General features: G+C 35.4%; 1 protein-coding gene across 28 annotated transcripts in view; it reads right to left on the bottom strand.

The window, feature by feature from the left end:
- The window catches only part of LOC142337853 (uncharacterized), a 232282-nt gene that overhangs the window by 81691 nt on the left and 123149 nt on the right, over positions 1–27442 (bottom strand). For 27 of the 28 annotated variants that reach the window (XM_075387410.1, XM_075387418.1, XM_075387416.1 and 24 more), the window contains 14 exons: positions 27116–27210; positions 26371–26502; positions 25580–25751; positions 24357–24392; positions 23492–23611; positions 20116–20210; positions 19336–19467; positions 15123–15294; positions 14645–14680; positions 10727–10852; positions 6617–6711; positions 6192–6326; positions 2806–2977; positions 2157–2192 (listed from right to left, as the gene is read on the bottom strand). In XM_075387410.1, coding sequence (XP_075243525.1) covers positions 2157–2192; positions 2806–2977; positions 6192–6326; positions 6617–6711; positions 10727–10852; positions 14645–14680; positions 15123–15294; positions 19336–19467; positions 20116–20210; positions 23492–23611; positions 24357–24392; positions 25580–25751; positions 26371–26502; positions 27116–27210 — 1554 coding nt within the window. The remainder of the gene's footprint in view (positions 1–2156; positions 2193–2805; positions 2978–6191; positions 6327–6616; positions 6712–10726; positions 10853–14644; positions 14681–15122; positions 15295–19335; positions 19468–20115; positions 20211–23491; positions 23612–24356; positions 24393–25579; positions 25752–26370; positions 26503–27115; positions 27211–27442) is intronic. The other variant, XM_075387411.1, reaches the window with a different exon arrangement.

The following is a 27442-nucleotide window of genomic DNA, read 5'->3' as shown; positions in this document are numbered from 1 at the left end:
ACGAATTTCTGAAAAGCACACCAAAAAAATTAAAGCAGGGGGAACTAAAAAATGGACAACAACCGTGAGAAATTACACCTAATTTAATAAATTGTCTTAATCGAAAACAACAAAAACTGATTCACATTAAACGGAAAGGGTTGCTTAAACTACGTTCCACCACGAAACTCTATAGAGTGTATCAATTTCACAAATAAGAACATACCCGGCAGATTGCCGGAAAATAGCCGGCGTTGATTCCAATAAGCATGATTGGGATTGAAAGAATAGAAGATATCGATAAAAAGATTTTTGTACAAAAACATTTGTTAAGTCCGATTTATTTTGATGGCATTTCGTAGTTGAACATACTTCTGTTTCTTAGAGAGAGGCTACAGGGGCTACTATCAATACCAATAAGCATAATAGATGGTAACTAAGACTTATAGGAACGACGTTCAAATAGCGGGCATCTAAAATTGGGCTTTATGGGTTTATCCCATTTCTATTTCGGAATTCAATTTTTTATACTGACTAGGTTCATTTTGAATTGCTTTGCTGAGCAACTGATGTTCAAATTCACTTTTAGCAGAATGACAGAAGAGTGAAACTAGCCTAGAGAAGTCAAAAAGATTTCACGCAAATTGTCGAAAAAGCGGCAAAATGGTAAAGCGAAAGAAAGTTCGACCAAGTAAAAAAACATAGCAGGACAAGTCCTGACGTACAATTAAAAGAATTTTCATTGACTAAACAAAAAACTAGACCTAGAACGGACTATGAATGGATTGGAAAACCATTTAGAAAAAAATCCGATCCAAAATATCGAAAAAACAGTAAAAATCAAAGTGAAATTGCCGCATGTGAACAAAAAACCACTACCGATAAAGCGAATTTTTGTTCAAACACCGTATTCTCCCTCTACTTTAAAATTAGAGAAAAAAATTTCACGCCGCAAAACCACTCGCTTTTTCGCTCCATTTCCTGTTTCGGCGTGACCAAAATCACTACATCAATTTGACTTCAAAAATCATGAAAATGTGTGAACAGATCCTAAAAAAAAAGACAGCGCCCCAATAAAATTCAAATTCTTTGAATTGTAAAAAAAAATAGGAGCGCTATAATAGCCGGCTGAGAAGATGAGGGCGGCTATTAAAAAAACAACTAAAATCGTCAAAAATGGCAAAATGACAATGAATAGTTCAAAACTTTTTCTTAAAATTAAGCAAATGCTTAAATTTGTCGAAAATGACCAGACGCGTACAAGTACTTGTACAAGTACGAGAATTAAAACTAAAAAACTGCTTCAAAAATGCCGCACGTGATCAAAGGAAATGTGCTCGCATCGCTTAGCAATAAATTATGCACAGGAATAAATATGCACAACAACTTTGCTCTCTTTCTCTCTCAGAAATGAACAAAATCACTCCAGAAATTCGTACTGTTTTTTACTTTTGTTCAGCAGATTGACCTATAAGCTTGCTTCTGCGTGCAGCATTTGACTTTATTTCCTGTGAAAAGAGACGTCAATGGTTAACGAAAACTACGTCACTCCTCTTCCAGCATTCCGTAAAAATGAGCGCTCCGATGAAATCCAAGTCTTTTGAATTGCAAAACAAAACTAACCAATATAACGCAAATTGTTTGGAATATGTATCGTGTTGTGTCCGAGCATACCTAATTCTATGTTTTTTCAAGAACTTTATTCTCTTTTTTAATATTTTGTTGGAACATCTTCTCAGTTTTCGCCCCTCCTTTTATGTCTGGGATCTTTTCCGTTTGTGCCCCCAAGCTTAGTGGGTGCATATTATTTGCACCCCCAGACGCCCGTTCCATATTTTTACAATAATTAACCAGGTAACGACACAAGCTCTGTAAATAGGGGGAACAAACGGAAAAAATCGGAATAGTTTTTTTAAGTTTTGTTGGCGATGCCTGTAATAAAGAGAGAGGCCATGTACTTTTAATGAAGGTAAACAAAAATGGTTCGAAACTATCCACTTCAACAGAGCAGTGATCTTTCTGATATTTTTTCCATTTTAAGATTTTTCTGATCTAAACTTTGTAACTCTGTAAAATTCTGAACAAGTTACTTTAAAAATCTCAATTAAGTGAACACTGTGCATTTACATGATACCCGCTGTGAAAACTCAGAAATAAACAAAAACATTAATGCAAACCTGAAGCACTGGCTGACGCTGATGCAGAAGCTGGTTCTGAAACAAGTAAGGCCCTTTTTAGGACGGAAATGACTTGATTAAACTCAACTATACATAAAGAGTACTTTTTCACTGCAATATTGTGCTAAAAATGACCAAATCAATAAATCACAGACCATTTAGACCCCAAAAAACCAGCGAACAAAAACTGTCACAAATTTATTTTTCAGTGATCTTTTACTAGATAAAAGCACTTACCAAAATTTCAATCAGCAGTTACATAGGTTACATAGGACTTCCTACGAAATTTATGGATATTTTTAATCGATAAGGAAGGTACGTAAGGCAAAAAAGCTCTAAAATGTTTTTTAACAGAAATTTACCGAAAATCATCCAGCAATTTCAAAATCGAGAAGCAATGATAAATTAACAACCGATCTGTCGGGGGTATCTAACATTGAGTTTCGTCTCTAATTTGGGCCACTCTTTCGACAGATAATGGCTTTTTTTCATAAAGTATTCATCTAAATTTATACTGAGTCATTAGAAATTAGCACGGGTTATTAATTCTTGGCCCCGAAATTGATTCACCAGTTGTTGTTCCAGCAAATTGAATACCAACTTAGACTCTCATACCTCTAATGTATGGAAGCATATTGATTTTACTCACTGCAAATCCTTTCAATTGTGGATGACAGCTGCAACAAAATTTCGCTTGTTGGTCCTCCCGAAGCCTCAAAAGCAACAGAATCTAAACGGACTTGAACTGTGGGGTTCGCCAGATCTGCAACCAAGCCGGACAGGTCAACCTGAATGCTCCCGCCATCGAAGAGGGGCAAAGACTAAAAAATAAATTGAACGGCCTAAACAAAAAGGCTGAGAATTTGTTAATTAACCGCATTTTCCATCAAAAAGTGGAGCGTATGAAAATTTACCCAGTCGTGGCCTTTTTCGAAGTTTTATAAAAGGCAACTTAATGATCTTGTCAACTTAGTTAAGGCCAACCGAGTTGAGAAAACCACGTTCGGTGAATTGCCTAGTTAGCGACTAGTGAGCTGTAGGCACTCAGAGACCTCAATTACTATAGAAAACCCGCTTTTTCGTTTGTGCCTTCCAGTACTTAATGCTCCCCCGGTTACAGAGCACGTGCCATTACATAGTAAATCATTATGTAAATATATGGCACGTGCGTCTGGGGGGGGGGGGGTGCAAATAATATGCACCCACTAAGCTGTGGGGGAGGGGGGGGGGGGGCACAAACGGAGAAGATCCAAAAAGTCATTACTTATACGATTAAAAGCATCGTTTGAGAGCAGGTAATAATTGGCCGTTGATGACACGAGGAAGATAACATCCAATTTAGCACCATCTGGCGAGCTGTCAAGCTTTGATGGCCAAATTCAACTCTTTTTCTAGCCTTGTTTATAGATATTGGTTAATGGCAGACAAAGGCAGAGAAAATTATTGAGCTTGACCGAGAATGTGAGCATTTTTCCATAACCTTGAGGAACAAACTTTCGTAGAAAATATGCTTCTATATCCGAGAGATATTCTTTGTAAAAAAAACTCTTCAATTTATTTTGATAATGAAGTTCTCGTTTGCTTTAAACAACTAAAGATCTGACTTCATTTGTTCGGTGGAAATAACAAATTTCCACTTTTAATGTTTTACAATTTTTTCAAACGTCAAATTGATTTTTTCGGAGTCAAAATAAATAGTGTAATTTTTGCCTTTATCTCAGGTTCACCCTTGCATTAAGAGATTGTTCTTTTGAAAGATTGTAATTATGTGTCGCTCGTGTATTGGATCGTTTTTCAAGAACAAAATATAGTAGGTCTCTGATAAAATTGAATGAAAGAGGACCTAAAATGCTCTTCGAGGAGCTTCTTCATCTATTTATATCTACTCTATCAAAATTAGTAAAAATATCAATTATATCCTTGTTCACAAACGATTTCTAAAAAAAGGAAAGTGAGAAAAACAAATGCAAGCAAAAAACAGTCGGCAAATTGCCGGAAAATATCTGCCGTTGACCCACTTGACGCTCCTTGGGATTGAAACAGAAAAAGAAAAAATTAAAAGATAGAAATCGACTGAATTTTTCGAATTGTCAAAATTTTTTTCGTTCGGTGTGCAAATTCTGCACATTCGGTTAGATGCTAAAATTTGACTTAACTCAGCTTCTAAACTGTACGCTATTAAGCATAATACTAATGCCAGCTAGCAATTTCTTTAAGGAACTTAGATAACCTAATGCACTATGACTTAATGACCGGGCTTTATATACTTATCCTGTTTCTTTTGATCTTTCAATTTTGCTCTTTTGACGTTGACAGTATTCACTACATTACGTAGTTCAATACGTGAAAGAATTTAAAATCCATTCAATTGAAACAGTGAGTGAAGTAAGTCAGAAGTCAAGCGTGAAAATCGTGAATTATGTAAAACGAAAAACGTGGTCAAAAGGTGAAGCGAATTAAAAAAACACAACATGACCAGCCCTGACATACAATTCAAAAAATTTTTATTGACTAAATAAAAAAACTAGACCTAGAGAGGACTATGAGTGAATTGGGAAAATAATTTCTAAAAAAAAAGATTAAAAAAATGTAAATCAATGTCAAAATGCCACATGTGAACCAAAAACTACTTGCGAGAAAAGGAAATTCAAACAAAAAACTAGGCCTAGGATTAACTATGAATGGGCTGAGAAAACAATTTAGAAAAAAATCCAATCCAAAAATAGAAAAAAAAGCAAAGTAAATATCAAAGTTAAATTGCCGCATGTGAACAAAAACCACTCGCGAAAAAGCGAATTTTTGTTCAAACGCCGTTTTCTCACTCTACTTTAAAATAAGAGCAAAACAATTCACACCGCAAAACCACTCGCTTTTTCGCTCCACTTCCTGTTTCGGCGTGACCAAAAATCACAACTCCAGTTTGATTTCAAAAATTAAGAAAATATGTGAAAAGATCTTAAAAAAACAGCGCAACAATACAATCCAAATTCTTTGAATAGTAAAAAGGAGAGCGCAAAAATAATAGCCGTTGAGAGGCTGAGGGCGGCTATTAACAATCATTTCAAAACAAAAAAAGTTTCTAAAATCTTACACTGAAAACGGTTTAAATGAGCCTCACGTTCAATTAATACTTTAGAGGCTCAAACAGAAGACAAAACGCCCTAACAGAATAATGCCTGTCCGAGAAAATAATAGTAAGAATTGAGTTAAACAAAAGAAATCAATAAAATTGGCGTACTTAAAATCTGCCGCATACAAAATTTTTGCAATCCAAGTTTCTCTCTCGCTCTCATTAAGCGAAGAAGGAAAACACTTTTCCACAGGTAGATTTCACTTCCTTTCTGCAATGATTAACATTGCACGACTGAAAAACTGATCATATACATAAACCGACATATGTCGGAAGAATTGCTCTTGAACGACAAGCGAGGCAATTTTATTCAGGGGCTGTAGCCTAGATCAATTTTTCTTCATGAGTGCAAAAAAACATTCCCCTGCCGGGTTTCGAACCACTGCCCTCCCGAACCGAATGTTCTAGAAGAAAAGCGCAAAATTGTCAAGCGAAAAATTTGCATTAAAAAAGACACACACGTTTACAATAACTGCTATGAACTTCATTCAAGCGCAATTAATAACGCCTCTTCGAGTCATAAAACCGCGCTAGAATAACAACTATTGGAGTCGCATAAACAGAAGATTTCCGTCATTAGCCTTCAGATCATTAAAGCAGAGAGAAATTTTTCGTATTGTTCGCAAAAAAACACAAATTCCTAAAACTTGTATAGAATAAATGGATAGAGTACAATTAATATCCCCTTGATTAGATGACGCGTCTGTTAATATAGCTCAATAGCCACCGTTAGCGATTGCAACACTTTTTAATGTGGTCTTCTATTGGCTAAGATGAGCTGCAACTAAGCAATTCTCGAATGAAAGGTCATACTTCAATCAGACTTGACATTGACAAAGTAAGTTGGAATACAATAAAGTAAAAATAACTCAATTTCAAGAGTTGGGAAAATGAGTTGAAATTACCACTCGCGACGGGACTGATGACACGAGAGTGTTGTCTTCATTGAGAACTGAAATATCCACGTTTACTGCGTTCACCCCAGCAGGAACAGCTATTACATAGATTATCAGCATCTGCAACTGGACAGTGCCATCTCTCTAAAACACAAACGCAACAGAATCATTATATGTGCACTCTCGCAATAAGGCATTTTGCATATACGATAATTACGAGCATCGTATATACGCATACTCGAAAACGATTTATTAGATAGAGAAACAGCGATAATTTTGAAGCTTTTCAGATTTCCCTCTAAGTAAATTAAGTAACATCCATTCATTTTCTCAACGAGCGGCAACTAGTATATGAATAGCCGGTTTGATGGTTTTGCGAGAAAACGTCAATCAGAAATTTTTATACGAAAAAGAAACAGTACAAAAAGAACTACCTGTGAGACGGGCAGCGAGATTGAATTTCCCAATTGGAGCGGAACAGAAGACAAATCGCTGACAACCACATCACCGCCACTGACACAAGTGTACTCTGGAAAAAAATTAACATTGAATAACACAGTCGGCAGATTGCTGGAATAGCTGCGAAAATAACTGATATGCCGTAAAATACAGATAGAAACAGATACAGAAATATGTTGAAAAAGTTATCGGCGCCGCTTGAAAACTATGCAAAAACGCTCAGCGATAAATTCATCCCGCAGAAGCCTTAAAAATCACCCCGCAGAAGCCTTTTTATTAAGGACCTTTATTACACATATGAGTTTCTTTGACATTCAAAATCTTTAAATTGTAGAAAAATCAGGAGCACCACAATAAAGCTACGCTCAACTTACAGCTTTGGAGCTATAAAAACATGACATAGATGGCATTAAAAAATAGCTTGACCAGATTGACAACAGTCCCAAAATAATTGGCCCACATGCAAAAAACTTCTTCATAGACCAGAAACAAAAATCGGTTACACCCAAACACATGTAGCCATAAATACCCCTAAAGGAACAAAAAATGGGGTTCTTTTTGGTCCTGGAAGATCACAGTTGCCATTGAAAACTATTTCTCAAATTATTACAAAACATTTACCTTGCTGAGAAAATAATTTCAGTATATACAAACCCTCTTTACATTAACTGGGTAGAAAAAAATCACTCTATAACTATTAAAAAATTAATATGAAACATAGCCCGGAAATTGTTAGAAAATAGCCACCGTTTACCCACTCGACGTACATTGGGATTGAAGTGTTGTCACACACTTCTTTTCCACGTGTCACAAAAGATTCTAAATTGGTGTGCAATTTCAGTTAGATCTGAGATTACACTTAATTCAGCTTCTAAATTGAACTCCACTAAATTAGCTGAATACATAAGCCCACTGGGAAGAGTTGTAATTAATTTTGATAACCTAATCCGTCCATGACTTAATAATCGAGCTTTATCGGTTAACCTTTTTTCTTTTGTACTCTTTTGACCTTGATCGCATTCACTATATTGAGTAATGCATTGAGTGAGTGGATTTAAAATATATTCAGTTGATACAATGAACGAGGTAGGTCAAAATTCAAAGGTGAAAGTCGCTACTTACGAAAAACGTGATCAAATGGTAAAACGTAATAAAAAACGAGAGCACCTAAGTAATAGACGTTGAGAGACTGACGACAGCTGCTAAAAACTTATTCTACAAATTACTTTCAACTATCATTATCATTAATTCCATTAGAGCATAGGCTCAAATTTAATGCCAGCAAAATTAACCGAAAAATTTGAAGCAAATTTGTAGAAACAACAACTGAAATCTTGAGAAAAAATATTATAGAATTAATTGAATCACACATTTTTTTAGAGATGCAATTTATAACTGTTTTAAGAAATCAATACAGATAATGGTAACAAAAAATTAGAGAAAATTGATTGAAAAAACAGTGAGCGCAACTTCCAAATGCCTAATTCCAAAACCAAAACAAAACGGCAAAAAACTGCTTGCTGAGATAAACTCAGCTAACCTAATAAAATATTTCCTTGAAGACACATTCCATTCCCGGCACGTTGCGTTAGAAAGAACCGCCGTTGTTTTCAATGGCCCCATTCGGACTGACACGACGAAAAAACTGATTACTTAGAAAAATTGCCTTAACCGCACTATTGCAAATTTTGTAGGTAGGCCCAATTTTCTTTCTTTATGAGCGGATACAAGAATTAGTTAAGTTAGAGATTAAAAAATAGACAGGCTAACTAACAAAAACTTCAAAAACAAGGGGCATCTGAAGTTGATTTTTAAAGCACTTGAAACGGAATCAGCAAAGAATAAAAACAGCCTAGAAAAGTCAAAAAAGTTCGCGTAAACTGCCACTAAAAATTTTCTATGGTTCTCAAAGCTGATTTCCCCAGGGCCCAATTTTTACCAATGAAATCAAACCGTGACAAGTGACCCACTAAGCTATTCCAGTGACTTCTTATGGTTAAAGAACTAAAAAGAACAAAATTTTTGAAAACAATTGCCAAATTCACTACATTACTTACTGTTTTAGCTACCAAAACATTTGCCACAAAAACAAACAAAGAAACAAAATCTAGCGTGCAAAAAATGAGATAAATTATGGTCAACGTCAACTGAAGACCAATTTAAACAAAAACTCAAACAGAAGCAGTGAAAAAAAACATGAAAAACTTCTAAATTTCGGGCCAAATGACTTAAAAAGATTACCTTTTCACCTTAAATTCAGGCCGTTCCAGCGACATCACACTTACCTGTTAAAAGACTACTAACATCGTTTATTCGTTTTGAAAACAAAGTAATCGAAAAAATGTGCCAACTTAAATTACATAAAAACAGCACCAACACAATACACACTCCTTGGATTGTAATAGACTCGCAAAAATACCGGTCTGAGAAGATAAGGGCAATTATTTGAAAGACCAAAAAATAAACACAACAGAGTAACGTCGACCATATTGCTCTCAAGCGAATGGCGAGCGGTTGGCTTTTCCTCGGTAGCTAGCTGCGGCTTAGGGAGGCTAGCTTAAGCTTTATCGGGGGAGGGGGAAGGGGGTGAACATGAGAGGTGGCGGTGAGCATAGGGATGATGGTTGGCGATGAGCTCGCGTGGGGGCCAAGTGTGTGGGGTCAACGGTGGAATGAGAGGTGGCGAAGAAAGTGTGTTGGGGGGAGGGGGTGAGTTAATTGGGGGGGGGTGTGAGTTAATGGGGGGGATGAGTTAATAGGGAGATGGGTTAATGGGGTGTAAGTTATAAAGTTATAAGTTAATTGAGGAGAAGGGCGCTAAAGGAGGAGGGGGATAAACTCTAAGAACCGCCCTTCACATCAGGATTTTGTCTCTTAGACTGTTTTGGTGAATTGCAAACTTAGAGACTATTGAGTTGCAAGGCACTCAGCAGTAGCAGTTAAAACACTCACGCGCAAATATTAAAATGCCGAAATCCTGCAGTGCCAGAAGTTGAAATGCTAGAAGTTCCTACTTAGAATGTAGTTGACTTCCGTTGACTTTCATCATTTTAAAACGTGCGCGTTTCGTGTCTTAAGCATGGTTAAGTGACTCTGCAGAAATGATTTCAAAATTCTGACTTAATATCACGAACTGCTTCGCGGTTCTCGATAAACGCCAGAAGTTCTCAGTGACTTCAAGCAGAGTCACGTAGCCATTACTTAACCCTCTCCAGGCGTTACCTGTTTATCCAGATTCTTAGGACGAAAACCAAATGGGTCAGACAAAAAATTGGTCAAGCGGAAAATCGTGTAAAAAGACCACCGGACTAATATAATTGCAACAAAAAATATATGATCTAATAAAAAAAGGACCACGAAAGACAATGTTGGCTTCGCTGACCGATATTGTGATTGAAAGAGGTAAAAACGTCATAAAATTGCATAAGTCTCAATCCTCAAACTTCATCAGTTTATCCAATTTCTCTTGACTTTGTTCTTTCGACACCATTTTTTTACCACTCTTAGTCCACTTCATTGAAAGAGCTACTTTAAATCCATTCAGTCGAATCATTGGGTGGGTTATAACAGAAATGAAAAAATGTGACTTGTATAAAGCAAAAAAGTGAAAAGCGCCGCGAATTTACGGAACGGGGGTGGAAAATGAAAAACGAAATTGGGTGAGTGTGTGTGGGGGCAAGTGTGAAAGGTTACTGGTGGAATGGGGTGGAGTTGGAGTAGGAAAATGTGTGTGTGTGTGTGTGGGGGGGGGGGGGTTTGGTCGGTAAGTTAAGTGGGGGAGCTAAGGGCGGAGTACTTATTGCTCTCCGGTCAATGTCACTTTACAGCTTATCAGCTATAATAAAACGAAGAGTGGAACTGCTTTACCCCGGTTCATTTTGACTAGCTACAATTTTTATTTTTATGCCAATACAGAGGTACAAATTAGTTGTAACGGCCAGTGCCAACTTTTATTAGCTTATACAAACCATCATCATCATCGCATCAAGTTTTGTCACGCAGATTTATGAACACAAAATTTGTGTTAAAGGTGGGCGGGGAAGAGAGTAGTAGAGGAAGCAGTTCCGGAAGAGGAGAGTGTTTACCTGAGATAGAAGCACTCGCAGATGGTGACAGAGATGCTGAGGCAGATGGAGATGCGGAGGCAGAGGCCGACTCGCTTCCCGATACAGACACCGACTGCGACTGTGTACCGGAAGCGCTGGCAGACGCTGGAAAAGACAGTAAAAAGAACAGTTGGACCAAAGACAATGAGATTAAAAAAGAACAAATTAAACTATCTAGTTCTGCAATTAAGTCATCCCTGCCGTTTTGCAATTTCCCGGAAAGGTTTACTGCAAGTGTGTTTTTTGAAATATATAATTTTTGTAATATTGTAATAATTACTCATCTAACATAATACTTGTAAAATACACTGCCTGGAAATTTACACTAGTCTGTAAATATTCGGGTAATTCAGTGTTTCTTTTTCTCTGAATTGGAGCTAGACTATTAAAAAAACGGTCAGGACATCTAACAGTAGGTGGTTTAATGAATCAAATATAGCTTTTGCGTGAATCTAATTACTGCATTTTAAAGAGCCGTGAAACGAAGTGGAGTGAAGTTCTCATTGTCACAATGATGGCGTCTGTTTTCGTCAACATATTTCTTTTTAAAATTGCTCTTTTTCAGAGCTATTAAGACCAAATTTTGCGTGAGAAAATAATTGGTTTGTGGATAAGAAACAAAAAAATAGCTGACAGATTCCCCCAACTTTTACCTGCCGTTTTGTAATTTCGCAGATAAGTTTTCTGCAAGTGTAATTTTTTAATATCTCAAAACTTATCGACCGGGAGATCAAATTTTTCGAACTCTTCTGCGCCTTAAGAAAATAAATTTAAAATCTTTCTGAATTTCTTAACAATTTTTTTTATCAGAATTCAAATTTTTCCAAAAACAGTAATCCTAATGCCAGTTTTTTTAATCGAGTCATCGAGCAGCCCAAAATGACGGTAGCAGAGATCTCGGTAGCAATCTTTCCCGCATTTCACGCCAAACTGTTTTTGGCCAGTTTTAGTGTGAATTATCCATAACCCGCCTTTGGGGGATCAAATTTTTTTCCTTATTGATTTTTTTTCAAGTAGAAACCCTAAGAGCAAATAGAAACCCTAAGAAACCCGCAAACAAAAGTAAAACACAAACGGAAGATTATAATTAACTGTGTAATTATATTATCTGATGCTCTCAAAGTTCAAAAAGTGATTTTAATCGTTTTAAACACAAATAACAATTTGTGAACATTTCTCATCAAATTGTGTTTTTTTCTTATTTCTCTTCTCAAGCCAAATAGCAAGAATTCCTTCATCCCGTCTATTTATCTGTAAGTGCAATTTAGATCACTTCTCAACAATTGGCTATTAATGTTTTCGAGGTGAAAATTGCAGCTTAATTTAAGTTTTCAAAAAAACTTATGGAAAAACTTCTTTTTTCAGCTTATCTAAACAATTGTTAACTGATCCATTTAATGGGAAACAGCGAGGCTGGTAACTTGGAATTTATGAGCCTTAAAACATAAACCGACTAATGTCAGAAGAATTGCTCTCGATCGACAGGCGGGTAGAAAAATTGCCCCGCCGGGATTCGAACCATTGACCTCCCGATCCACAAGCACATGTACTGCCCACTCGGCTATCAGGTCCTTATTTTTCCGTTGCTGCAACTGATTTTATATTAGGAACAAGCCTTACTTCGGAGAGAGCAATAGAGATAACTCGAAAATGAAGAACGAAAGAGTGAAAAAGTCACTTGAGAAGTCAAAGTTCGTTCTAGACGAAAAGCGCAAAATGGTCAAGCAAACAATTTGCAAAAAAAGACCATCACATTTACAATAAATGCTATGAACTTCGTTCAAGAGCAATTAAACACATGAAAGTTATACCACGCGCAACCATTGAAGAAGCCCTTTCTGGCTTTACCGAGCTATGTCTTGTACGTGGGACTTGGGTAAGAGGGATTAAGAGGGACTTGGGTAAACTGTAACATTGATAACAAAAACAGAAGCACCAGCAATAGAAGTTCTGATAATTAATTTGTAATATGATGACCATAGTCGGCAAAATGCCGGAGTAGCTGCGGAATATGCATGCAAGTTGAAAAAGTAATTGATGCTGCTCCAAAAAGTATGTCGAAAAACATCCAGCGACACTTCATTAGGCTTGTTAAAATTCGCTCCGGCAAAGTCCTTTTATTGTGCCGGCCTTTATTGCACATGTGAACTCCTTTGACCTTAAACTAAGTCAAATTAAACTTAAGTGCAAAAGTCTTTTTATTGAGTGAGGTAAGCAACGGATGTGCAAAATCTAATCAGGCAGAAGACTTAAACGTTGTTACTACAGAGAAATGCGCGCTCGCAAATGCCGTTAGTGAGAGGAAAAAGTGTTTCAGAAAATTTGACTTTTTCAGCTTTGAGGTGTGAACAAAGGTAAAACGAAAAAAAGAGCATCAGATGACAACACAAAACATAGCCGGACAAGCCCTGGTCTACACCTCAAAATATTTTCATTGACTAACCAAAAAAACTAGACTAGAATAGACTACGACAGGAATAAGAAAACTATTTAGAAAAAAAATCGATAACAAAAATCTGAACATACCTTAACAAATATAGCCGGAAGACTACGTAATCAACTGGAAATGAAATATAACGTACTCCCTAGCTAGCCACTATCCTCAAACTTTATTATACCAGTAACTTTGAAACAACAAACCAAGGAAACGAATTATCCTAGAAAAATCAAACTATGAGAACTTTTCTTTCAACTTTTTCTTTTTATACGTTGCGACTCCATAAGCAATGTTTATATAATTTTGTGTGGTATGACTTAACTGCGTTCAGCAAACAAATTTCTAGTCATGGGAAAACAAAACCAATTATCCATATCGTAAAAAGAGAGAAATCGAGCGAACAGAAAATAAATAAAGGACGAAATCTGGAAAACCAGATAATTTCTTTAATAATCGCTAAAAATCGCTAATTCTCAATAGTGCCAATAAATGACGTCAACACACTTTACGAAACAGTCCCTACTGATTCATAAATTAACTACGCCACACCCAAACGCACTGGAAAATACATAAAACATGAGAAAGAAATTGAAAAAATTGCAAAGTAAATTAATTTATTTTATTAAAATTTAAAAGCGATATCAACCATTAAATATTTCAACTTAGAAACAAGAAAAACGCTAAAATCAGTCCTGATTGAACATGATAAAAGAATCTATAAGGCAGAAAAAACAAAAGAATTAGGAAAAACTTGAAAAACATAAAAAGTAAGCAAAAAATTGTTTAACTTTAGCTTATTTCCTTCAAATAAAGCAAACTCAAATCGATATTAACAAAATTAAAACGCAACCAAAACCAAACTAAAAACTAAGGTCAGCAAAAATACCCCAGACACAAATCATGAAGAAGCGAACAAAAACCGCTAATAAAGCGCCTAAAACGTCGATATTACAAAAATAGCCCAAGATTGCTTATAAAATTCTAATACATGATTAAGATGATTAAAAAGCTCCCGAACAAACAATTATTTGTTAATATGGTTTAGAAAAACCACTTTATCCAAAAATGTAATGTAAAAACTTAAAAAAATGCTTCAAAAAAGCCGCACGTGATCTAAGTTTCGCTGGCTTAGCTAAAAAATTTTTCGCACCTATTTTTCTTGCTGCCAACAGAACAATGCAAGAACAAAAACTAATCTAAATTTTCTCTCTGCTTTTTAATTTTGTGGCTGACCTGAACAATTGTTTTCACGTGCGGCATTTAACTCCCTCTAAAACAGACTATCTAAAAACAGAAGTCACCGATAAAAAAAATAGATCACCATTACTCCTCTTCGAGTCGTAAAAAAGACAGCGCCCCAATACAATTCAAATTCTTTGAATTGTAAAAAAACAAGATCGCCGCAGTATAGCTACGCTCAGCTTACAGCTTCGCAGATATAAAAAGAATTGTCAGCTAACCTGAAGCGCTCACTGAGACAGAGGGTGATTGCTCTTCTGAAACAAAGCGAAAAGTCCCAACCTAGAAAGAATAACTTGTTCTCAAAGGCGCGCTCTTGTTTCCATTTGAAAGATATTAAATTCATTACGTTTATGTTGTTTCGACCACTCACATTAACGAGCATACATTTTAGCGACCGTATTCCACGAGTTACTTTTTGCATATCGTACATAGAACCACAGCGTAATTGATGGTCGTAAAATTACTACGGATAAGGATACAAATTTATAACGGGATAGAGTTACTTCTAATTAACGCAGGATGCTTATTGCACAATAAAACTTACCAAAAACATGAAAAAGCACTTTCTTGCAATAAAACACAATTACTCGCATCCGCTTTAATTAGTTAAGAAATCATTTGCACATGACTATTTTGTTAACATAAACAGAGGTTAGAGTTAATGTGGTTTCAGAAAGGTAATAAAAAACAACTTACCGCAAATTCGGTCAATTGTGACAATGAACTTCAATGTTATCTTGTTTGGCGATGGTGCGCCAGAAGCGCCAAAATTAACAGACAGCAGTTCAACTTGGACTGTGGGGTTTGGTATGTCGTCAACAGATGACGAAAAGTCCACTTCAAGAAACCCTCCTGTGACGAGCAGAGGCTGAAACACATGAGAATTTAATTGGAATAAAGAGGCACCATTCGCATATTTGATATGCTAAACATTTCGCGATAGAACATGTATTTTCCGGCAACTAAAACTGATTAATAATGATCGCAAATGAACAATTAGAAATATTATGTTGATAAGTCCTCAATGAATTTCATAAAAATTAATTTTGAGAAAGCGGTAAAATCTGTGAAATATAAAACAATCGTCCAAAAAACAAAAGGTAGCAGGCATAATGTCGGAACAAATGCAATTATAACTCATTTGTGAAGGCATAAATCATTATTAGAGCCCAGAGCTTTTTTCATTACATTAACCATACAACAAAAAACTAAACAGCTATTGTCGGAATAGCTAAAAAATAGACTTGCGTGACGTAGAAAAAGATGCAAAAATAAATAGAAAAAAAATAGGCGCTGCTTATAACCTGCTTAAATACTTGCAGCCATAAATTGATAGTTAAGAAAAGCCTTTGTATTAGGGACCATATTGGGGAAACATATGACCTTTTTGATCTTAAAGTAATTCACAGTAAACTTTAAAGGTATGATCAAAATCTAATCAATGACTTCTGTGAATAAATGTCAAGCGAAAAAGAAAGAGCGTCACACGACGAAACAAAAAACAGCTGCACCAGTACGCCCGACTTACATTTGAACGATTTGATCAAAAACAAAAGACTTAACCATAGCCTCAATACAGGAGCAGTCTTTTATTGTCAACAGAGACTACCAATACAAACAGAAAAGTAAACAAAATTTCTATAAAGAATTAATTTCCAACATATTTTCTGAAAACTAGTATTGTCAAAGTCATTAAAAGCAATTAAAAGATATCAAAAAAAGTTCACACTACGGGAGCCTAAACGGTAAAAATCGTCTTTGTAAAGAGCATATGGGGAGACAAAATAAAATGACAATAGAGAGGAAAATGGCAAAATTTTAATCATGCCTCTCAAAGTGAGGGGCAGCAATGTCATTAAAACAAGAAAACCCAACAAAATAATTAATGCTACGAAAATATTTGAACGAAGTTCATTACTACAACCACGTGACAAATTGACAAAAGAACCAACAAATGCAGGCAATGAATAAAAAAATCGCTTAAATTTTTTTGAAGAAAAATTGTTTCGAATGACGAATCACCAAATAAACACAATTGCGTCTTCATAGGAAACCCATTAGGACTGTCAATACAAGATCGATATGAGAGGTAGCAAATAAATTGACAGGCAAAGTCAAAACTCAGCACGCGAAAGAAAAAAAAATTATTCATATCTTTGTTAGTGCGAAAAAGAACAAATAGTGTCATTTAAATCTTAATAAAAGATTTGAAAACAAAAAGTTTCAAATATGGCTTATTAAAAATCCGATTAGACCTGCCATTAAAGAGATTAAATTATAGGACAACAAAAATTAAAATAACCGGCAGCACTAAAAAATCAGACATTTTTGAAAAAAATTTCTGTCAAAGTCATTAATTAAACTATTAAATACTTTTAAGCAACTAATTAGCAACTAATTAATTAGCAAATAATTGGAGAGTATATGATATCGTTCATGAATGAGACTAATTGAACAAATGAAGTAAAAGCAAAATCAAAACGAAAAATTCACTGATAATTTGAAAGCAAGTCTTGTCAAAGTCAAGAACAATTAAATAGCCTCAAATGTAGATAACTAGAATGTGGGGGTTTTCTAATTCTACTAAATGATAGGAGAACAAAAAGTACTGCAAAAGCGGGTAAAACTCAATAGACAACTTATACTTAATGAGAACAAATAATGGCGAGGTCATACAAACAATTAGCTGCCCACTGATACAACAAAATTAAGAAGAAAACATCAAATTCATAGCCACCATTGGCCCCAAAAGAAGTTCGGACTGAACGAGTGTCGAAAATTGTTCTCATTTGGTCCGGAGTTTTAATAGTTTTGTTTAAAAATATGGTGAATTCAAGCTCTAAATTGGAGGACATTATGCCGAGTACTACCATTTGGTAGTTTCTAATGAAGTTTCGATTACTTAAGGCAGTAACCTTTAACTGGCCTTTAAATGTTAGTCCTTACGCCCGGGTTTATTGTTTGTCGTTTCGTTAATTGACCTTGAACGTATTCTCGTAAATTTGTTGGAGGATTTCTAATTTCCATTTAAGTTGAAATTTCTACTTAAGTTACATTGCATATGTAAAATGAATTTTCTAAACAAAGAGAGCACTTAATTAATAATGGTCTCAGTATAAGATGGCTGTTGACAAGGAACAAAAAACTCAATCTGACAATCATTCTGTATAACAGATTCTCTACAATTTTTGACATCGCAAAAATTAACCCGAAGAGAACCTGCAACAGATCTGCATTCAACTGAGACACACCAAAACAACTCAACAGATAGTAAACAACAACCAACAGCAACACAAAACAAAAAACAAAAAAATTGAGATAAACAAAATTCAGAAAAAAAGACATTTTTTCATTTATTTTATTAAAACCTCCTATGCTATGGAAAATTCGAGTAACCCCTTTTAGTAACAAAAAAAATTAAATAGACAACTGCTTAGCACCAATGATTCTGAAAAGCAAAAGCAAAGAGAAAATTTAAGCAACAACTTCCACAATTTGAGTAAAAACAATATTAACCCGATTCCAATCAAAACGTTAGATAATCAACACCAAAACAAAGTGCAATTTAAAAATTCTCTATTGACTTTAAGAAAATTGAAAGTAAATCAAAAATAGCTAAAAAGCGTCTAAAATTGCAAAATGACAATAAATAGCATACGAGACATCCAATTGAGTTAAAAAAAAGGTAAAGTTAAATCTGTAACTGCAATTAAAACAACGCACGAAATCAAAAAAAATTTGGTCACTGAGCAGAAAACTTATTACGTCTACTTTTCCGCTCTTTATCACAACAATTTATAATTTATAATTTTCTCTAATTTTTACGTTTTCAGCTGATTGACCCAAAACAATAGTTTTCACACGCGGACTTGGACTTTACATCACGTGGAAAGAAAAGTACTCGATCAAAAAATTGGTCCTCTTCGAGTTGTTCAAGAGTAAGAAAGTCAGCCGGGAGCAAAAGAATGCTCTAGGAAAAAAGCGGAAAAACATTCAAGCAAAAATTTTGCAGACAAATGACACGCGTGTTTACAATAATTGATTCAAACTTCGTTCGAGATCAACTAACAATTTAGGAACTCAAATTGCCTTAAATTAATTTCGTCGAGTCAGTTAAAATTCGTTTTGGGAGTAAAGTAAGCAGTTAATGATCAAAAATTTATTACACAGCTTAGCTAACATTTAATTCTAATGAGTGTAACATGCAAAATGATTGTAAACTAAAAAGTGGCAACAAATTAAGAAAAATGGTTGGTGTGAGGTTTGCGCGCAAATTTTGAAAAAAATGGACAGGGAAATGAAAAGGAAAACCAAGACAACCTCAGTATAAATACGCTCAACTAGTTCGCAGCTGCACGCAAAAATAGAGAAGCCTCACTTAAACAAAAAATTACTTTTGATCGCTCTCACTGACAACTTAAAAACTATTTTTTTGCAACGGTTCAAGATGTTAGAGCACAGTTATCTCTCTTCTCTGGACATTCATTGTGTACATCAAAGCACTCTACACTTTTTAAAAACAAACGGTGTTGCTGTGTAGAAAGAGAGAGAGAGAGAGAGAAAACAATTTGTTGCTCAAGTTATCAAAAGTTAACCGTCGTTATCAAAAGCTGGTTTTCTCAGAACAGATGTCGATATGGGATTGATGATATGAATAAGAAGATAAGAATACGAACAAGACAATAAATAATGCAGAAACACAGTAGCTAGTTTTCATCCTGTGAGGATAATATCTTCAAGGGTTCATAAACCCGTTTTCTTTTCATAAAAAATACCGATAAAATAATTATCACCTTAGCTTTAAAGAACAACCAAAAAAATTCAACATTTTTTTTTAATTCGGAGGACTCAACCGTAATATAGCTTTGAAAGTTATATCATTTAGCAGCCATAACATCAAATGGCTTACCGCAATCCGCGGTGATGCAGCGAGAGTTTGATCCTCATTTAGAAGAGACACCTTTGCGTCCACAGATTGAATTCCGGAAGGAGTACTCAATACAAGAACGCTCACTTGTCTCACTTGCACTGTTCCATCACCCTGAAGTAAGTTAAGTATTGACAGCATCATTTTAAAATTTTAAAACTTTCAATCATAACTAAACCTGCTGTTTTTTTGGCACGTATGAATAGTCAATAAAGCTTTTAAAGACCGAAACAAAATTAATTGCAGTTAAATTCTACCCAGTTGTATTTAAAAAACAAAATTATCATCTGCAAGAAACAAAATTATCGACTGATAGCAGAAACTACTATTATTTTTTAAAAGTTTAATCTGCTTTTTGATTTTGAAGTGACTTTGTCATGATAAAATTCGACTGATAACGGAGCTAATAAATTCAAGAAATCAACTTTAAACTTTCATCTGACTTCGAAAAATTACCTTAGCTACAATCTGAGCACTGATAATTCAAATATCTCAGAAAAGTCAATTACAGCACAATTGAGGTTAGCTGACCTTAAAGTTCTAAAAAAGAGCACTTTATGTATTTTATAACTGTATTCAAAAACCGTTTAGAACAAAAGGTACAAGTTACAAAAAGTTGCAAAACTTGCTTATTTACCGTCCACCTAGCTGCTTTTTATTTCATTGATTTATAAAAAAAAATAGTTATTTATTTAGCATTGAGGAAATTAAATTATTATTATTATTATTTTTATTTAAAAATGTGGGGGGGGGGGTATTTACCTGTGTGATTGTAAAGGAAACAGACTGTCCCGGCAGAGCATCAGCAGTGATTTCATCGCTTGAGGTCACATCAGCACCAGTTATACATCTGTACTCTGTTTAAAAACAAAATACTCTGATTATACATAAAACATCAACAGTACGAGAGAACATTTTTAAATCTTAAAGAGAAAGAACAACAGGATCTTTTCTGTTTGTGCCCCCCAGTATCTTATGCACCCCCCAGTCACAGGGCACGTATCATTACACAGTAAATCATTATATAAAAATATGGCACGTGCCTCTGTGGGGTTCAAATAACATGCTCCCACTAAGCTGGGGGGCACAAACGTAAGAAATCCGAAAACACATAGTCAGTCCACAACAAGTGATACCCGAGAAGTGAAAGAAAAAATTTTTAAAATTCCCAAAAAAACGGCCTAAAATTCAATTTTGTTACAAAAATGGGGAACATCTGGACTACGCTAACCACATGACACAGTACCTTTTCAGAAATATCACTTGAGCTTTATGTTAGTAGAGAAATGATAACGCTCAGGCAATTCAAATTTTTCCCATATTCCATAGAGATATATTTAGAACATAAAAAGCAAAAAGAATCTGCACACAAACTTTCAAACCATTTTATGCTATAATCTTTATCCAAAAGAATAACAGATACCTTTAGAAAGATCTTTACAGTCTTCTATAAAATAACTTTCACGCATTTGCAAAATTCTGTTCAATATTAAACATTCTTGATAAAATCAAGATACCAACTTTAGTAATTCATTAAAAAACATTTTTAGACTTTCGCCTGACAAAATGATCAAATAGCTACAATCTGATTTCAAATAGACTGTATAAAAGGGTTCTAAATAGCAAAGATTTCAGCTTAACGAGTAAAACTATCACGAGTAAAAAAAACTCTTGAGGTCAAATTTTATTACAAGTCGGTAAAGTCGGTGTCTAATTAATCTATTCATACAGCTGAGCAATCAAATTCTACTTTAGCAATAATCCAATTAGAAAATAATACCTTATTTTCTGAACTATTTTGGACAAAAAGTATATCCACTTTCTCAAAAAGCATCTATTTTTTCAAAATTTATTAGAATTACACATTTTTTTCAATCTCAAAGAAAGTTTTCTTTAAAAAGTCAACTGAGCACGTTGATTATGTTCTATGGTTTCTAAAAGACAAACTCACTCAACCAACGGGTCGTAAAACTGGCTCATTTACAGAAAAGTTCACACCAAAGCAGCCTATTAAGAAACGGATAATCGATGAAGAATTTCTGTCAACGCTCTTGTTTCTTGGAGTTGTTTGGCGTATTATTTTTTCAAAGATCTTTCAAGAGAAAATTAAAGGCAACTGAATTTAATAATTTTTATTGAAATTATTTTTTACTGAAATTACCATATTAGACTCATATTTGCAATCAGCAGTTGCAGATGTCAACTGTTACTCCTGAACGCCACGTAAATTCAGCAAAAATTACAAAATACAAAGTGAAAAGGCACATTGTATAACGACGTTCTCAACAATTTTTGAAGTAAAGTTATGTAGAAATTAAACAAGAGGCACTTCTTAAATTGTGTTTGAAATAACAAATCTTTAATGACTGTTTCCTTTTTTCCATTGAGCTCACTACTAATCACCCAGTCTGTACAAGTTGTAATGAAAATTTATTCATAATATTATTGAAAAAAATAACGGTAACACTTTTTCTAAAATATTTGTTGCTTTTGAGACATTTGTTAACAACTATTCCTTGTCAAAAACTTCTGGAGCATTTCTTTTGTTGTACAGTGTGTGTTTTTCTGCGCTACCTGAGTAGAAAAAATGGTGGAAGCCGCGCGTTTGGAGATCACAAAACAACATTGACTTGAAAAAGGTAGACAGCTAAAAAAGCACTGCTAAAAACTCTATTTTCCGCCCCCTGTTTTTCATCAAAAAGCACGACGTGTCTTAGTAGAGATTAAACTGAAGTCTGATTAAACTGAAGACTGAAGGATGATTTTAAACTGCTCAACAATATAATGCTATCCAGGTTGTACCTTCCCCATTTTCGCAGGCAAAAAGTCAAATGCTCAGAGGAAAGAAAACTAACAGAGGTAAATAGGGCAACAGGTTGAACCCGCGGCCTCTCGGATAGCAGTCTGACTCCTTAACTGAGCTATAGGGGCTTAGACAATTCATTGCTTGCAATTGTGTCTATGTTAGCTACAAATTTTATTTCGATCACAAGAAGAATTTAGATAACGTAAAAATTGAGAAGTCAAGCGTGAAAAATCAATCAAGAGCAAAGAATGTTCTAAAAGAAAAGCGCAAAAACGATCAAGCAAAAATTCGGCATAAAAAGACCCGTATTTACAATAACTGCTTCAAATTGCCATGTAAAAAGCATGTAAAAACAGTGCAGCAGAAAAAAACTCCAATGCCCCGCAATCTGAGGGTTGGAACAACGTATTACGCTAATACAGTGACTGAAATTATCAATTAATAGAACGGAAAAGATGTTGAAACACCTCCCACAACTCAAGGTCTTTCGTCTGTAGAAAAAATCAGGAGTACAGCAAAAACTTGCACCATCAGCACATTAGAAGAAAAAATGGAAGAAATGAAAACTTAAGTCAACTTGACTCTTGATTGGTTGACCTATACGACAGCTCGCCAAACTGGCGCTATAAGTGAAAGCAATGACCGAAAGAAAAACACCGAAAAGCAGTTAGAGGCGAAAAAGAAGATCAAAATTAGCCGATAACCCCCTAAGGTCTGCCGAATTGCTCTCAAATGGCAGTCGACGTTAATTGTGCCTTTCCCAGCTCAAAGGGGTTTAATGTCACCAAAGGGGTTAAAATTATGGTATTAGAGTTCTTATAGATCACTACTAACGCTTAAAATGAAAGTAATTGCTTCAAACTTTGTCCAAGAGCAATTAAAAATGAAACCAATTTTAGCGCACTTTTGATTTGTATTTCATTAGTAAACTGTAGGCAATTGAATTCAATTCTTTACAAGCAAATTAAATGAGAGCAATTTAGATGACCGGCTTTTTCACCCCTATTCATTTAACCCCGATTTTAATCTTTCTATAAAATAAGGATTATTAAATTAGCAATATAATCATTTGGCCATACCTCGCGGGCCATGGCCATGCCTCAGCGGCCCATGGGACTTGATATGAAACTATCACAACCGAACGTGGGATTAAATCCACTTAATTATGACAAAACATGCCTTTAATGTCGACTGCTAATTGGCGGGATTAAATGATAGAGGGGTTAACTAACAGAAGGGTTAAATGATGTGGTGTTAACATATGCGGGGTTAAATGAATCGGGGTGAAAAGTAGAACCGAAAAATCAACAAAAAGCAATTAAAATATGATACCTGACACTGAGGCGCTGACCGACTGAGACGGGGATGCCGAGGCTGATAAAGAAGCAGACTGAGACATAGATGCACTTTCCGATGCAGACTGAGAAGCTGATGCACTCAGTGACGCCGACTCTGAAAGAAAATTAATCGCGAAATTAAGCGCTTACACTCAACGCTAAAATACAATACAAAAGTTGTTTTTCTTTCAAAGTAAGAACATAACAAGCTAACGTCGCGCGAACTGCTCTCAAACGATTGGCGAGCGGTTGGCTTCATCAGTAGCTAGCTACGGTTTAGGGAGGCTAGCCGAATCTATTCTGTTTGCCCCCTCCCCAGAACCTTTGCCTTGAGAACCGCAGGTGGGGGTCCAGCGCGTTGGGTTACGGGTGAAAGATATTCAGGGGTTGGTATTGGGGGTAATGGGGGGGGGGGGCTGATGTGAGGAAGGGGAGAAGTGTGGGGGGTCAAACTCTAAAAACCACACTTCCCACCTTGAATTTATGTCTCCCAAACATTTTTCCGTGAATTGCATACAAAGCCCAGTAAAGCGTAGAGTCTATAGAGTCTAGTAATGCTGTAAAGAGCCCTTAATGCCCGGGCGTTACCTTTTATCCCTTTATAAGGAGGAAACGTCAACAGGGTCAGTAAAAAATTGCATAAAAAAGACAACAGGACTAAATCATTAGTTACAAACTCTGCTCTAAATTTACTCATCTGCACTAGCCATATAAAATAATTTTGATACTCAAACATCAAGCATAGCAGACAGATAATGCAAAAATGTTCAAATCCGTAAAAATATATGCGTTCCTTTGAAATTAAAATACGTGATCTAGCTGGAAAGACAAGGTTCAGAAGTGAGTCATTGCAATCTAACCTGAAGCACTTGCAGACGCCGAGACAGATGAAGGTTCTGAAATACAACTGGGCTTAAAAACCAACCTCAGAAACAAACAGCTGGTGTAAGAACAAAGGCGGTAGATTGCCGAAATAGCTCAGAGATCAGTTTTCGTGCCATATGCTATTGATAGCCAACAATTTACTTCATCTCCGATCAGGCCCTTGGTTTCACGATTTGTCATGATTTTTGGGTCACTTCCAACTTCCCTTGCTTACTGATTCAACTGAATGAAGTTTTAAAATTGCTGCAAACAAGTTTCGATCAGCAATAACAAACGGAATAAACGAAGTTACCATTGCAACTTAAAAAAATGGTCCACAGATTGCCGGAAAATAGCCAGCAGCAACCACCCTTGAATATAATTGTGATTAAAGCAAAAAAACTAAAGATACAAACTGACGGTTCTTTTTATGTCAAAAATTGTTCCATTTTGATGTAGAGCTTCAATTAGATCGCATAACTATACTTAATTCGGCTTCTCAACTGACGGCTTTAAACTTAATACCAATACCAGCTAATAATAGATCTAATGATCTCTGATAAATCACGTCAGGCTGACTTAGCGACCGCGCTTTATCGTTTATTCGGTTTGTTATTGCTGATCGAAACTTGTTTGCAGGAATTTTAAAACTTCATTCAGTTGAATCAGTAAGCAAGAGAAGTTGGAAATGACACAAAAATCATGACAATTCGTGAAACCAAAGGCCTGATCGGAGATGAAGTAAATTTTAAATCAGCATATAAATAACAACCGGTCGATAAGATGGCGGCGGCTATTCAAAATTATTAAAACTCAACGTTTTTTTTCCTGATTTCATTTCACTCTAGAAGCCATACATTTACATAATTTCATTAAACAGTTCTCTTTTTTGAAATTGACAGAGTTCAGGGTAAACTGAACTTTAAATGGTAACCTGAAATTTAAACTGTAACCTGAAGTGCAATTCAACTAAAACTAATTGCACCACTAATTAGAACAAAAATGACCTCACGCACATAAAAGCAGCTGAATACAGGCAAGATCACGTGATCAAAAGCACCCTTTCAAGCTGTGCGGAAAAAAAATTGTTAAACAAAAAATAAGCGTCAGACTTTACAACTTTGCAGCCATAATAATAAATTTTGTTTTTCAGGCCGCATATTTTTTGAAAAATTTTGAGCTATTCCTATTCTTGATAATTTAACGAGTAAAGTCTCACCACAAAATCTGTCAAAGTTGGCCACCAACTGCAAAGCAAGCACATTCGCTGTTGGCGGATTTAAAGGATTCACGATAGCATCACGCAACTCGACTACGACTGTGGGATTGGCAATATCATCCAATTCTGTCAACAAGTCGATTGACGTTTCATCTAGTCCACCGGGGAGTGTCTGAAAAAAAGCACTGTAAGGGAGAAAAAGTACAACCAGCTGATTAAATAACGAGAAATATAAAAACCATCTAGCCTTCTGAGACAAATCAAGTCAAGCACATACTCAGCATTAAAAACCTGATGAAAATCTTTGATAAAAATGAAGAAGTAGCTCGATAATGTTATCGAATCATGAACACAAAACCGACAATTGTCGGAAGAATTGCTTTTGAACAACAGGCGAGGCTGTAGCTATTAGTTCAGGGACTGTAGCTTAGATCAATTTTTCTTTGTGGGTGTAAACAATCCATTCCCCGCCCGTGATTTGAACCATTGACCTCCCGAACCCTGACCCCAATCACTTCCAACTGCTCCATCAGAACCTTATTCTTTCTGTGCTGCAACCAATTTATATTAGAAACAAGCTTTACTTCGGAATGAGAGCAATAGAGATCACTCAAAAATGAAGAACGGAAGCGTGAAAAGTCACTTGAGAAGTCAAAGAATGTTCTAGAAGAAAAGCGCAAAATTGTCAAGCGAAAAATTTGCATAAAAAAGGACACACACGTTTACAATAATTGCTATGAAATTCGTTCAAGAGCAATTAAAAATGAGCATGACGGTCGGTTTCTACGTACAAAGCTCTTTGGTGACGAAGCGAAGGAATTGTCTTCATTGCGGACAAAAACAACCACGTTTAGTGCAAGTACATTCTCAGGAATTTCCACTACACGGATAACAATGGTCTTCATCTGCACCGTGCCCTCTGCCTAAAACAACAAAAAGCCAGCTATTAATCGTTGTCTTCAAAAATGTGACTTTCTAAAAAAAGAATTTGAGCTTGTTCCAAATATTTATCTTTTAAAATAGTGCCCATTAAACTTTTGAAATAGTGCCCTTTGGTTAATGGGCACTTTTAAAATAGTTCCCATTAAACAAAGCTTGTCCCAAATATTTATCTTTTAAAATATTGCCCATTAACCAATGCTATTTACTTCGTTTGGGAGCAATTACTAAATTAAAATAATTTTACAATAACTTTATAATAATTCAGAACTCTGCTCTTGTGTTTGCTGACATTAAAAAAAATCTTAAACAGCTTTTAAATTTCAATTTCTGGTAATGGCCATGTCTTACACTGGCTTTATATCCTTATGTGTTAGACAACTTAAACAACTTTTAAATTTTCGATCTTAAATCTTAAACAACTTTTCAATTTCAATTTCAATTTCTTTCAACTTTTAAATCTTAAACAACTTTCAAATTTTCAATTTCCGGTAATGACCATGTCTTACATTAGGCCTTGATATCCGTATTTGGTAAGATTAGACGGTCAACTGTCAATGTTTATAATGATGGTGATACATACAGTGCATTCATTACCTGCGGAATCGACAAATCGACAATTTCTCCATTTGATGTGGTGATTGATGTGACGTCACCGGTAACCGTATCGTCACCACTGACACAAATGTATTCTACAATAAAAGCAAAAAAATGAATTCTCAAATATTACCAAAATTTAATTCGCAAAATTAAATTCTCAACTCGGCTGCACTAGCCACAAAATACTTTTATTGAAACATCAAGCATAGCAGACAGAAAATGCAAAAATGTTCAAATCCGTAAAAAAAAAATATGCGTTCTTCTAGTCGATATATACTGCCACGAACGGATCCTACCAGGGTAGCTGCAGTTAAATGTTTCGTA

The sequence above is a fragment of the Convolutriloba macropyga genome, chromosome 4 (genome assembly GCF_964194025.1).
Source record: "Convolutriloba macropyga chromosome 4, txConMacr16.3, whole genome shotgun sequence".
Classification (NCBI taxonomy): Eukaryota; Metazoa; Xenacoelomorpha; order Acoela; family Convolutidae; genus Convolutriloba; species Convolutriloba macropyga.
The sequence above is the reverse complement of the archived record's forward strand: the minus strand, read 5'-3'. Positions and strand labels throughout refer to the sequence as shown.